Source organism: Orcinus orca, chromosome 15 (assembly GCF_937001465.1).
Source record: "Orcinus orca chromosome 15, mOrcOrc1.1, whole genome shotgun sequence".
Classification (NCBI taxonomy): domain Eukaryota; kingdom Metazoa; phylum Chordata; class Mammalia; order Artiodactyla; family Delphinidae; genus Orcinus; species Orcinus orca.
Window position 1 is genome coordinate 70513219 of NC_064573.1, and position 14351 is coordinate 70527569.

The 14351-nt window shown below is 53.3% G+C and overlaps 1 protein-coding gene across 1 annotated transcript; it reads right to left on the minus strand.

The window, feature by feature from the left end:
* Positions 1-493: 493 nt before the first annotated feature.
* CRYBB2 (crystallin beta B2) lies at positions 494-14351 on the minus strand. The gene is made up of 6 exons (XM_049697825.1): positions 14252-14351; positions 10214-10293; positions 7149-7267; positions 3711-3843; positions 2417-2559; positions 494-755 (listed from the first exon to the last, which is right to left on the minus strand). The coding sequence occupies exons 2-6, from the start codon at positions 10265-10267 to the stop codon at positions 587-589; spliced, it is 618 nt and encodes a 205-aa protein (XP_049553782.1). The 5' UTR covers positions 10268-10293; positions 14252-14351; the 3' UTR covers positions 494-586.

Here is a 14351-nt window from a genome sequence, read left to right on the forward strand (position 1 = left end):
AGGAACCAAGGAACACACAAACCTACAAACAGGTCATTGTGACCTCTCTCCGGGATGGAGTGGGGATGGCAGGGTTTGGGGCTCTGCTGGGCAGATCTAAGAAAACTCCCAGGTTCAAGGTGATAAGGCAATTCTGTGGGAATGGCAGGCAGTGGATACAATTTTAAGGGCTGGAGCATCCATCACGTGCCCTTGGGCGACTGCTCAGCAACCACACAAGAAGGACTGAGCGGTCAGCCAAGCCAGCCGCTCATGGGGTCAAGAGGGTTGTAAGCCAGGTGGAGGCTCAGAGAGGTTGGACAATGTGCCCAAGGTCACACAGCTAAGCAGCTGCAGAGCTGAAAATTCTCGAAGAGGTTGCCACCCCTCACCCAGTCACCTTCTGGTTCTCTCATCTTTCTGTGTCTCTGTCTTTCATACAAGTGCACGCGCGCGCACACACACTACACGCAGCACCCCGGCTCCCACGGGGGATAAAAGACACTGCTGCGGACAAGTTGCAAGTCACACTTTATTCACTCGCCAGGATGTCTGGTGGGATCCTGGGCAGCTGGCCAGGCCCCTGGGAAGGAGGAAATGGGGGGCACTAGTTGGAGGGGTGGAAGGTGCCTCGCTGGTGCCACTGCATGTCACGGATGCGGCGCACGGACTGCACCTGGGGCTGTGGGGCCCCGAAGTCGCCGCTGTCCTTGTAATCACCCTTCTCCAGCAGGTACTGCAGCCCGCGGTAGCCGGGGTACTGGTAGCCGACCCACCTGCAGGGCCAGAGGTGGGAAGAGGGGACGTGGGGAGACAGGAGATGCAGATGGAGACAGAGGGAGGGAATTGTTTAGCCACTAGGAAGGGTGGGGCCTCCCCATCATTTCACACTAACTGGGTGTTGAGCAGGTACACCCCCACCCTTCCTGGGACCAGCCTCTGCTATCTTCCTTCCCTTGATGGGGAGCTCACTATCTCCAGAAGCAACTTTTAACTGAAGGCCTGACACTGGGTTCAGAGGAAGGGGTGATCTCAAGCTCACTTAAGCTTAGAAGGAGACAGGCCTCTTAACCCAACCCCTGGCAAGGCCAAAGGACAGCAGCCTAGGTCCCAGGAGCCCTCAATGATCCCTCCACCCTTTGAAGCCATCACCATTTAGGGGTCACTCACTCTGAGTACCTGATGACTATTACAGTCTTCTCCCCAGAAAGCATCACAGTCCTGGCCCACATGGACCTGCCCATCCAGCCCCTGTGGACACCTCTAGCTCTGCTTCTCAGACTTGGGCCCCTATATCTCTGCAGCACAGCCACTCCGTCCCTTGTAGAGCCCATCAGACTCACCAGGCTCCTCCCACCACAGGACCTTTGCACGTGCAGTTCTCACCGTCTGGGATGTCCTTCCTTCTCTTTACCTCTATAATACCTACTTTCTTGAGATCTCAGCTCGAAAGTGCCTTCCTCGGGGAAGGAGACCAGATTTGTGCGGATTCCTAAACTATTAACAGTTGTCCGCAACCAGACTGCTAGCTACACAAGGCAGAGGCCAGGTCTGTTTAACCCACCTTGACTTACTGATGACTTAACACGGTGCCTGGCATATGACGTCACTCGACAAATTGAATCAATGAATGAATAAACGAGTAAATGGAGGGGAACATGAATACAGAACGTTGCACACTCTAAGAGTTTGACAAGCCCCAGAAAGCCAGTATGTGTTGGTAAACTAGCTCTCTTGGGGGGGGAAAAAGTCTTGATTTGTAACATTTTCCAATTTCTGAGGTGTAAATACTTCATGATGGCTCATTTCAAGTTGCCAATGATGAAATAACCAGCTCACGTAAATTCTGAAAAGTTAACAGTCAGCTTTTGCAAGCTGGTACAAGCCGTCTCCAGCACACCACTGCCCAAAGCCCATCGTCAGACTCCCCATGGATTCCAAATTTTTCACATTGAGAAATTCCCCAATGCTGATGGTTGAGGTTTATGTGCCGAAGTTTAACTTGGTGGAGAAGGATCCTTCCTATTTCCAATCTCAGGAACTCATGCAGTCAAAGGCCAGCACTGGCTGGACTTCCTGCCTCTCCCAGCTCTGTAAGACCACTCAACTCATTCCCAGCTTCTGCTCCCCCCTACACCCTCCCCACCTCTGCCTTACCCTGCCCCCCCCCCACCATTTACTGTCTTGCTCTTTGGGGCTGAGGTTAAGGCCAAGGTTTCTCTCCTCCAGAGGTAGGGTGTTGCCCAAAAGGCAGATCAGGATGGAACTTCAGGGGCTGAAAGCCACGTGTAGGCTGATGATTTCAACGCCCATTTTCCAATGAGAAGACTGAGATCAGGAATGTCTAAGATCCCCAGAGTTCCGGACAGAGCAGGACTTAGCAGCCCAGGGTCTGGGCTCCTGGGGCGGGGCGAGCCAGGGCTGGCTGTGCACTCACGTGCCACTCTGCACCCGCACAGAAGACACCTTCTCCTGGTAGCCGTGGGCGTGGAAGCTGGGCACATCATCGTCTATCACCTCCATCTTCTTCCCTGTGAAGTTGGGGTTCTCATAGAGGATGATCTTATGTTCCTGGCTGTCCTGTGGACAGGGAGTGGGGGAAAGCGAGTGTGGGTGAGAGCGCCCAGGGTGCCCTGGAGTTGGGACCAGCAGGCTCTACCTGCAGCCCTCTGGCCCAAGACCCCCACCACGTGAGTGTCTATGGCAACGGCATCCAACAGGGTTTGTTCATTAAGATCCTACTGGGCTATTTTCACATAACAGACACTCCAGATTCTACACTTTGGGGACTATTTGATTCTGAAATGGCATTTTCCCTCCCAACGCCTCAACTCCCCTTTTAAAAACTAAATGGCAGCCATGATACACACACACACACACACACACACACACGGGCTTATCGTGCCTCTAGCAGACACTTGAAATATTTTGGCTTTCCTTCATCTCCACATATCTTCCCATCCTCCTGTTCCTGTGACATTTTTCTTAGTCATCTCCTTTCATCCTTTAAACTACTCTTATGCTGTTTGGTGGATAAGAAAACTGAGGCTTAGAGAGGTAAAGTGACTTGGTCAAGGTCACACAGCCGGAAGTGCCAGAGCCAGCAGAGGAACCCAGGTCTGTGGAACGCCAAGTCCAACGTTCTCCGATTTTCCATCTAGCTCTGGGGAGAACTAGACTGGGCTGGGGAGGTTTGGGAGTATAACTGAGCATCGCTGGGCCCTCTGCCCTCCAGAGAGTTCACACGCTAGTAATCAGGATCAGAGAAGCTCTGAAAGGTTACACTGGCATGAGTCGTGAACGAGAGCTAAACTGCCTTCTCCTCCAGACCGAAACCCAGAATTTCTTTGAATATTTATGGTGGCAATCATTTATGGAACGATTGCTTTGTGACAGAAATCACACAGCCCTGGACAGCACCATCCACGTAGAACAGAATATGAACAGCGCCCCCTGGAGCATCTTGAAGGAAGCCCCTGAAGTCATACGATGTGGCAGTTCTCAGGCTAAGCCTGCTGGTATCTCAGGACAGTAGATACTAATATCCCCATCTTACAGGTGAGGAAACAGAGGCTCAGGGAAGTGAAGTGACTTATGCGAGGTCACACAGCCAGGAAGTCTCCCGCCAGTCAGAAGGGGCACGATGCCAGAGGTAAAGGCTCCTTCCTGGTCCCCAGACCGCTGGCTCCGAGGGGGCAAAGAGAGGAAGAAGATGAGGGCCAGGGGCTTACCACTTTGATGGGCCTCAGGGAGCTGAGGGAGTCTGTCCTCCGGCTGCTGGTCCATGAGTCCCAGCGGGGGTACTCGCCCTTCTCAAACACAAACTGCTCCCCTTTGCAGTTGGCTTGCTCGTAGCCCACCCAGCTGCAGTGGAGACAGAGAGAGAGAGGGCAAGTCAGGCTCACTCCAGCTTCCTCTGGTGGGACCCTGGCTACTCGTTTGGGCCCCAGAGCTCACAGTTGCCCAGCTCATCAAAATGAGTAGCAGGGCTTCCCTGGTGGCGCAGTGGTTGGGAGTCCGCCTGCCGATGCAGGGGACACGGGTTCGTGCCCTGGTCCGGGAAGATCCCACATGCCGTGGAGCGGCTGGGCCCGTGAGCCATGGCCGCTGAGCCTGCGCGTCCGGAGCCTGTGCTCCGCAGTGGGAGAGGCCATAGCAGTGAGAGGCCCGCGTACCGCAAAAAAAAAAAAAAAAAAATGAGTTGCAGCCTCATTTAAATCCAAGCACAGCAAATCCAAGAGCAGCATCACCTCAGTTATCCAGAACCCAGCACGGTGCTGACTTCAATCATCTGGAACGTAACCAAGAAATAAGGAGGAAGCCTAAAAGATGGCCTAGCAACAAACACAGATGTATAGAACCCATGTCCCAAGGCCAATGGTATGCTGGTAAATGGTAAATTAAATTCTGCTGGTAAATTAAAAGCCATCTCTGAAAAACAAAACAAATCCTGTTTGTAGCATTTGCTGATTTCCACGGTGTAAATACTCCCACCGTGGCCAGTGTCAAAGCTCTCAGTGTGATATCAGTGAACATGGAGTTAGGAAGAAATGTGCCCAATCAGCTTTTACCACCGAGAATGGACTGCAGAACATCCCTGTATCTAAAGCTCACGTACCTTGTTCATACCAACCCCTTCTCTCTGGGTCTCTTTCCTCTTTGGTTCTTTTTTTTTTTTTTTTTTTTGTGGTACGCAGGCCTCTCACTGTTGTGGTCTCGCAGGCTCAGGGCCATGGCTCACGGGCCCAGCCGCTCCGCAGCATGTGGGATCCTCCCGGACCGGGGCACAAACCTGTGTCCCCTGCATCGGCAGGCAGACTCAACCACTGCGTCACCAGGGAAGCCCATCTCTTTGGTTCTTGATGGTGGTCTCTGGACTCCTACACTACACAAAACTCTAACAGTCTTAGATCCACAGTAGAAGAGAAAATCCTTAAAGGGAAGGATTACCTGCCGGTGGGGCATGGCTAATAGAGGAAAGGGGACAATAAGAAAAAGGTGGCACCGACTTCATGATGCCTGGCATTCTGGGGCGTTCATCGCAGAGGCAGACAGTTCAGCCTGGCACAGGGACAACTCTTTGGAACAGTAATCTAAGTCCTTAACGGAAGGAGAGATGGTGTTTCTTGCTGCTTTTAGCAGAGGATGCCCTCTTGATGTGGCAATTCAGCTTTAGACAACGTGTCCTTAGAAAACAGTTGTCAAAGAGCTCACAGATACACGGGTAACGATGTCCATCACGGTGTTGTTTATAATATCAAACAATCAAAACAACTTACGTATCCAACGGGCAGGGCCTGGTTGAGTAAATTATGTCGTATCCCGTAATGAAATGTTACAAAGGTATGAAAAACAATGAAGTAGGACAGGGGTTCTCAAACTTAACTGCGCAGAAATATCACAAGGTGGTGGGTTTGTGAAATGCAGATTCCTGGGCTCCAGGCCCAAGAGGTTGATTCACTGGGCCAGGGCTGGGACCCAAGAATCTGCACTTCGGGGGCTTCCCTGGCGGCGCAGTGGTTGAGAATCTGCTTGCTAATGCAAGGGACACGGGTTCGAGCCCTGGTCTGGGAAGATCCCACATGCCACGGAGCAGCTGGGCCCGTGAGCCACAACTACTGAGCCTGCGTGTCTGGAGCCTGTGCTCCCCAACAAGAGAGGCCGCGATAGTGAGAGGCTCGCGCAACGCGATGAAGAGTGGCCCCCGCTTGCCACAACTAGAGAAAGCCCTCGCACAGAAACGAAGACCCAACACACCAAAAATAAATAAATAAACAAACAAAAAAAGCCAAGCATTTAAAAAAAAAAAAAGAATCTGCACTTCAAAGCCTCCCCACCTTCTATGATTCTGATACAGATTTACCTCCAAAAAACTCTTTGAAAAGCATTGACATAAAATGCTACTTAATGACATGGAGAGAATTTGAGATAAAAGTTTTCAACATGAGTTATAAAACAGTATGTAAAGCATGATCTGACTTTTGATTAAGTATATATCTAATATATATTTGATGAAATATATACAGAGAAAAATATAAGTTTATATGAAAATCTTAATGGTTACTCTGAGTGGTAAGATTAGAGTCGTATGGTTTTTTGCACTAAACCATTGCTCCTTAATTTTAAACAATAAACAATAATTAATAAAAATATCAAAGTTATATTTTTTAAAAGAAAGCAGAGGAGGAATGTAAGGTCTATTTGAGAAATTCTTCCATCCAAATACTAAAAAAAAGACAACTGAAAAATCAGATGTGGTGCTTCAGTTGACAAAACTTCAGCCGTCCAGGAAGGCATGCTCTCAGGAACACTGATGCTCTGAGCGCATCAGCTAAGTGGGGCGGGCAGGGCCATTCCTTTGGCTGTGCTCTCCACACCAGGAGACTCTGATTCAATTAGGGTCATCACACACTGCAGAATTCCCAGTGAACCTTGAGGTGTGGTGCGGGTCATCCAGGACCCACACTAGACTCACTGACCTATTGTTGGGGGTCACTGGTGGCCACCCCTGATTCCGGAGGCTCTTGGAGAGAAGGAACAGTCAGGGAACCACAAGGAGAGGCCCCTGCAGGCCGTGCTCAACTATGTCACCTGAGCGCGGCAGAGTCAGACCTGACCAGTCACCTCCCCTTCTCTCTTGGGCCCCAAATGTGTCAGCATATCTGCGAAAACCAAGTATCCCCAGGTCCTGGGAAGGGAGTGGTGGTTGCAGAGCTGGGGTATCCAGCTTTAAACCTCCCAGGAGAGCGAGCACACTCCCAGAGCCAGAGATTGGCAGCTCTAAAAAGGTCCACGGGAGTCACTGTGTCTGTCTCCCTGCCTCAAGGAAGTGGATGACCTTGGTGTCAGGCTTTTCACATGAGCTCCATCCCATCATCCCCAGGAGGACATGGTTAACCTCATCCTACAGAGGAGAAAACCGAGGCTCAGAGAGAGAGGTTCCTGGTCCAACATCACACAGCACAGAAGTGGTGGAACCAGGATTTGAAACCCAGCTCTATCTGACCTCAGACCACAAGCTCTCTCCACAGGCTGCCAAGACCCCAAATCCTGGTCCCCTGATTGCACAGTCTAGGAGCTCAGTGAGAGCGGATCCCTCCAGCTCGCTCTACAGCCTGATTGCCTCACCCTGGCAACCCCTGACCAAGTGAGACCCCCCAGGTACTTACGGTCCAGCCTGCACCAGGACAGAGCCTGCCTTCTCCACGCCGGTCTCCTTCAGGTTGGGGCAGGGCCCATTGAGCTCATGTGAGTGGCCCTGGAAGTTTTCCTGCTCAAAGATGATGATCTGCAACAGGAGGAGAGAGTCAGACCCCCGTCCCGATGGGGAGGAGGGAGAACAGGGCAGCAGGGGTGGGAGGGCGTAGGGAGGGGACTCAGAGAGCCTTGGAGGATGCTGAAGGGTTCCACACTCGGGAATCATGAACCAAATATAAAGTCTGACAGTCTTGGCTCCAGTTACCAGCTGTGAGACCTTGAGCCAGTATTTCACCTGTCTGAGCCTCGGTTTCCCCATTTGTAAAATGGGAAATAAAGACAGAACCTACATCATGGGGTTGTTGGAAGGATTCAGAGGAGCGTAATGGCTAGCACACCATATTTGCTCTGGGTGTGGGAGGCATAATTATATTAAGGGACATGCTAAGGATCCCAAGTGGGTAAGTGGCAGAGCTGAAATCAGAGCCCAAGCTCGTCTGATGCTGTTTCCTGTAGAGCAGCATTTTGGTACCACTGGTCTCTGGACCAGAGTAGGGGTAGCAAGATGCTAGACCATGCTGCTTACGCTTCTCCTGCCCCCATCAGAGCTGGACCAGTGCTGCCGTATCCACCCTCCACCCCCGTTTCACCCATAAGACTACGCATACCTGTGCCCTTTTCTTAAGCCCCCACAGGCTTTGCAGGCTTTCCTCCCCCTCTGGATACTTCTTAAGAGGACTTCACTCCCCTTGCCTCACCTGCCTCTCAGCAGCCCAGGGAAGGGCCGGCAGGATCCCCATCAGGAAAAGGGAAGATCAGCAAAACTGACAGGGCTGCTCCGGCCTCACAGCCAAGTGCTAAGAGGTGGGGGAGGGGGGCAGCTGCCTCCTGTCAGGATTCCAGACAGAACCTGGGGGCAGACGTTTGCCAGCCACACTTGCCCCAGGGGACTGCCTCTGGATGAAGGGGGGCAGGGTTCAGGGAAGGGGGCCTCCAGGAGGGGCAGCTGCCCAATCCAGGCGGCCAGCACTGGCTGGGTAAACACGCCCCTCTCTCCCAGGCCGGGGATTAGCCAGACAAAGCCAGGGGAGGGAGGCCCAGCAAGTTCACAGTCAAATTCCATGGGCTCAGTTCAGCCTGTACGATGGGTCAGGAGGAGAACCGGGCCCCTGCGTCGCCTCTGCTGCATCCAGCCGTGCAGCCCGAGGAGGCCGCGCGATGGCTCTGAGCCGCAGCTGCCCCACCTGTAAAATGGGGCATCACATGCCCATTCTGCAGGCTTACTGAGAAGAATCAAGAACCTGGCAGTCGGGGGCTAGTGGGTTATGACACTGGCCCGGGAGACAAGGGCTCACAGGGGCAGGGAGGGCAAGGCAGGGCAGACTCCCCATGCGTTTGCAAGGCCTCAGAGCCCAGGAGCTCAGTATTATTACTGTTGTTGTATGTATCAACAAATGGACGCTAAAAATGTACGTATTACCTAATCCTTTCAACCTGCACCGTCCAGTTCAGCAACGGCTAGATGTCTACTGAACGTGGGCAACTAACCTGAATTAAAATGTGCTGTGGGTATCAAATACACATCAGATGTTGAAGATCCAGTACGAAAAAAAAGAATGTAAAATAGTTCTCTAATAATTGTTCTACTGACTGTACATTAGGATATATTGGGCTTAATAAAAATCTATGAAAATTAATTTCCCGTTTCTTTTTACTTTGTTAACACGGCCACTAGGAAGCGTTAAAGTCCGTAAGTGGCTCCCATCTGAAATCGGTTGGACAGCGCTGCTCCAAGCCACATCGCACGGGGCTTCTTGCTGCTCAAACTTACCCATCTCACTCCAGCCCCCGGGCCTTTGCACTCACTGTGCCCTTTGCCGAGAATGCTCTCCCCTACCCCCCATTCCCCAACTTTCACTACTTCCTCACTTGACTGGGGGCTCTGTTCAATGTCACCTCCTCAGAGAAGTCCTCCCTGACCACCTTAGCTAACACGTTCCTCGTCCACCCTGACCCTAAAGAACCCACTCTTGTTTCTTCCTAACACTTTTCACTCCTTGAAGTTATATAGTAGTTTATTTATTGTCTTTCTTCTAGAAAGTAAGCCTCTTAAGGGACAGAATTGGGGTGAGCTGGGGTGGGGGCCCAAATCAGACAAAAAGGCAGTTCCAGGACAGAATCTATGCCTGGGGCCTCCGAGGCAGAGGGAAACAGGAGGGCAGCCTGGTGGACTGTTGCTGGTAGAAGTTTGAGGGCAGATTCAGTGTGACAAGCCCCTGACATTGGGATAAGATCCCACCGCCCTTAGGAGGAAAAAACAAAGAAGGCTGGCGTTAGGTGGACAAGCATTAGGCTGAGCCTGCTTTCTTTGATTTTGTTTTTGGGTTTTTTTTTGCGGTACGCAGGCCTCTCACTGTTGTGGCCTCTCCGGTTGCGGAGCACAGGCTCCGGACACGCAGGCTCAGCGGCCATGGCTCTCGGGCCCAGCCGCTCCGCAGCATGTGGGATCTTCCCGGACCGGGGCACGAACCCGCGTCCCCTGCATTGGCAGGCGGACTCCCAACCACTGTGCCACCAGGGAAGCCCTGAGCCTGTTTTCTTTGCCTCTTCACAATTACCTTATGCCATGAGTCCAACGCTCCCCATTTTTTGAAGGAGGGACCTGAGGCTCAGAGAGGTCAAGTGACTGGCCAAGGTCACACAGCAGGTGTGGAGTCAGGATTCCCACCCCACCCCCCATTCACAAGCCCCCTCTCAGACTGGACCGAGGGTCTGCCTCAGCTTTGGGGACCCACCCTGGGCAATGGGGTAAAGGGTATGGCAGAGAAAATTAAGTCTCCAAAGCCAGAAGGATGCTAGTCGTGGGCTGGGGAGGGGCCTTCTGAATCAGCATCCCCTCCAGTGTGCAAGCTGGGGAGACTGTGGCCCAGAGAGGGGGAGCCCCAGAAAGGAAGGCACCAACCCCACTTTACAGCAGGGAAACCGAGCCTGGGAGAGGCACCGTGCTTGCCACCCCTTCCTCCCACATGGTACCCACCTTGGGGTTGAGGGGCTGAGGTTTGCCCGCTGGGGTCTGGTGGTCTGAGGCCATGGTGGGCGGTCCGGTGCAGGAATGACCTGGAAGGCAAGGCATGGGGGAAGCAGCAGTGAGGACCTCTCTCTGGGCCCTCGGTTCCCTCACTGGGGGGGATGGGGTGGTGGCGGCAGCGTGTCCCGGGGCCACATCACTCCAGCCCCACGTCCTGTTTTCTGTCTCCCTGATTTCAGGTTGTCCTAGGGCAGTGCGGACGGCCAGTGGCTGCCTGAACGTCCATCCTTAGCTTCGCTTCTTTGTGTCCAGGCCGGCTCCGAGGGAGGACAGAGAAATGAGTTCTACTAAAAAATAAAGTGAGACACTAGAGTGTGAGTGGGGACCCATTTGGCCCCAGATAATTGATGCTATTATGCATAAATTTCTTATGCATCGATTGATATTACGCAGAAATTTCTTGATTCAAAGAAAATAATGTGGGCAGACAAACCCCACGCACTGGCTGTGCCTGGCCGGGTTTTAGCTCCCAATCTGCCATCTCACGAAGTCCCCTGGGCCCCCGCCGCTCATCCCCAACTTCCTCCTTGACTCCTGCCCCCCCCCACATCCAGTACCCAGAATGCTCCTTTCCACCATTGGCCATATCCTCCCCTCCACCACCCAAATAGTACACAAGGCTGTGATGGAACTCCTGCCACAAGAAAGCAACGACGTGAGTATTATGGAAGTTCAGGCACTGTGGTCAGCAGCAGGGAGAATTTCTTAGCAGCCAAGAACGTCAGAAAACCTGGAAGTGTGTCAGTTTCTTCTCCCTTCCCACAGGATGGGCAGAGAACAGAGCCTGTGTTTTCCCAGTGTAGAGGGGAAACCTGTCTCCTTCTCCAGAGATAACATCCGGCTTCCAGAAGCTCCTTCCACACCAGAGGCCAGGCCAGGATGTTCCCCCAAAAGAGGACATTCAACTAAAGCAGGTTGGGAGCCAAACCTGCCCTTCTCCCCTAAGAAACCAGCCCTCTGGGTCTGTCACTGTGCCCAAGATGCCACATTACAGCCCCAGCACCATCCTCAGACTAAAGATTAAGCTCAGGTGGTTCAACTCAGGCGCTTCCTCCGCTGCGTACCAGCATCAAGGCCCTGGGAAGGTCATCCCCTCTGTGCCTCAATTTCCTGTTCTGTAAAATGGGGACAGGATGGTGCCTGGTCATAGCTATGAACAGGTTGTGATGATCCAATCATAGAACACAGAAAAGCTCAAGCACTTGGCAGCCGTCCCGGAACCCACTCGTGCTCAGTACACGGCACCAATTATGGCATTATTAGGGTCCTTTCCACCCAGTTTTAGTGCCTTTGGAGTCACCTGTTGCTGGGAGCTCCCCGAGAGGGAGGCTGCTTCCTAGCTGTCCCAAGGCGGGACACAGAGCCGGTGCCCGGGAGCGTTTATGGATATGGAGAGAGCTGACTCACGGCCCTAGAAATGAAGCTGAACCTTCCGTGGTTTCACTCCTTCCACCTGCAAACCCTCAGCTATATTCTCCTCCACCGGCAAAACGAGGATGCTGATGGACTGTTTAATACTAATGAAGAGCATCACCAAAATACACACTGTGCCAGGCACCGTGCTAGGCCACTCACCTATGCATCTCTGAGCCCCACAGCCAAGGAGGTTTTATGACCCCCTTCCCATTTAACAGAAAGGAAAACCGAGGCTCAGCACCTTGAGGTCTTTGCCCCAAGTCACCCTGTCAGAAAGTGATAGCCTCTGGATTTGAACCCGGGTCTCCCACACTTTCCATCAGGGAGGAGGAGGAGAGAAAAAGGCAAGACAAGCAATAGAGGCATTCTTACCAGTGACACCAGCCCAAGAGTGCCCGTGGAGCCGGCCGGTGGGAGGTGGCATTTATACCTTCCCCAGCAGTGCCGGTGCCAAGGCGGGTGACCGCTGCGTCCCTGTGGAAAGCGGGGCGAGAATGCTGGATTAAGCCCGCACCAAAGCCCAGGTCAGCAAATGCCCACAGACATTGTGTCTCTGCACAATAATGTCATCAGCTTTCAGATTCGGCTGCGCCAGGGTGGTCAGGCGGTTGAGCAAGGAGATGCCCGCTTTGCATGCATCAGCCGTCCAGCTGCCAGGACCAGGGGCATGCTGGGTTCACTGATGTGGTCAGTTGAGCCCTGGGGGAGGCAGACAGAGGCAAATCTCAGTGGCTCTGGTGAAAAAAAAACAAGGACAGGAAGGTGGTTTGGCAGGGTCCAGCATCCCTCCATCCACCCACGCATTCCACAAATATTGATCAGGCATGCGCTCGGTGCCAAGCGCTGCTCTAAGGGGTAGTGCCAGGGAGGGGACCACCCAGGAAGGCTCCTGGGAAGAGTCCAAGTCCTCAGGGATGAGGAGACATTCGCCTGGGAAAACGGGTTGGGAGGAGGGTTCCAAAGAGAAGGGGACCAGGTACAAGGCAATGTCGCGGTAAGAAGACCTGCAAACAGGTTAATGCAGCTACAGGGTGGGCTGTGGTGGGGCAGGGCCTGGGCTGGGCGGCCAAGGTGGGAAGAGGCCTGATCTTGCAGGGCTGAGGAGAGGAATCTTCATCCTGAAGGCCTCTGACTGTCCCAGCACTCACTGTTCCTCAGGGGGGTGCCCTTAGGATCCTTGGGCCCCATGGTGTGGAGAAACCTCTCACATCCCTCCTGCCGGCCTCATCGCTGCCTCATGGGCATTTGGCCTTAACTGGCATTCCTCCAGTTTGCACATCCTCCCTGTAGACAGCCTGTGTCCTGACTGAATCCAAGGTCAGGCAGCAGAGAGGGGACAGCACGGGGGTTTGGAAACTGGGTTTGAGTGAGGGGACTTGCTTGCCCCCGCCTTCCATGCCCCCAACACACACACACACACACACACACACCACACACACACACCACACACCACACACACACCACACACACACACACACGCACCCCAGCCCCCTGGGCACGCTGTGTCTCTCTGTAGCACTTCTCACCACCTGACATCATGTTACTCATTTATCTGCTGTCATTCCAAATACAAGATAAGCATCTCGAGGGAAGGGCCATTGTCTGCCTGGTTCACCACCTGTTGGGCTGCACCCGCAAGCCTGTGAGCCTTGTCGTTTCCCAGGCTTGAGACCAAAGAAAGAGCCCAGAGACAGCGACAGAGACATCAGTGGTTTATTGGACAGAGGATATTGGACATAAACGCTTCTGGAGTGACACCTCACCATGTGCGGCCAATGGCTGACCAGACATGGCCGAATTCTCCAGCTACTCAGGGAAGAAGGAGGCTGCCCTTTATAGGGGGAATTGACGTCAGGTGGGCTCCTCAATAACCAGGGACTAATGAAGAGGGCTGGGTGGTCATGTGAGTGAAGCAGGGGCTGGCCGAGCAGGGGACGGACACAGAGCAAGAGAACATCCATCTTGAGGGGCCTGACCCTACTCTCCACCCCTACATCCCCTGCACAACCCTTGCAATCCGGGTCCACCCCTCTGCCCCTGGGGTCAGGCCGGGGCGCGCTGCAACCAAACACCACAAATGCAATCTAGACACCAGCAGCTAAGGAGCATCGCAAGTAAGCCACGTGCTTGTCGGGTCAGCTTTTCATGTAAGTCCAGCGGAGGACCACAACGGCAATCAGACTCATCTCGCAGTGAGGCCACCACTGCCGCCCAGTCTGAGAACAGATTCCCTCCACTCAGACTAGGGTCGAAACGTAAGCTTCAACAGGCGCAAGACAGGGAATATCACGACCATCGAGCAAAATACAAACAGTCACGGCACTGAGACAACCCACCTGCCTGCAGGCCACACCCCCTGTCCACCCTCGGTCCCCACAGCCGGCGCTGAATACTGAAGAGGCGGTTAAACAACAGGCCACAGGGTTAATATAATGGCGCCTTTCTCCAGGAGGGGCCCAGGTTAATTACCTTAGCGGCCTTAGGCGGGGTCGGGGAGAAGACAGGAAATCTGTAAGCCCCTTTCTAATGCTGTTCCCCACGAAGCGGCAGACACAAACCACCGGGACTTACCTGCCAGTCCCAGGCCACTTTATAACTGTTCCCCGGGGGTAGACCCTGCGGCAAGGCCAAAAGCGAGCTGTTGTCCTGACAGGTGCTTGGCAACGGCCCT

What these genes read in the sequence shown, in the direction of transcription:
- CRYBB2 (XM_049697825.1), bottom strand. Translation starts at nt 10,267, where the DNA reads ATGGCCTCAGACCACCAGACCCCAGCGGGCAAACCTCAGCCCCTCAAC. An exon ending in CCCTGAGGCCCATCAAAGTG is followed by an intron (nt 2,560 to 3,710) that starts GTAAGCCCCTGG and finishes CCCTGTCCACAG; the next exon opens with GACAGCCAGGAACATAAGAT. An exon ending in GTGCGGGTGCAGAGTGGCAC is followed by an intron (nt 756 to 2,416) that starts GTGAGTGCACAG and finishes CTGGCCCTGCAG; the next exon opens with GTGGGTCGGCTACCAGTACC.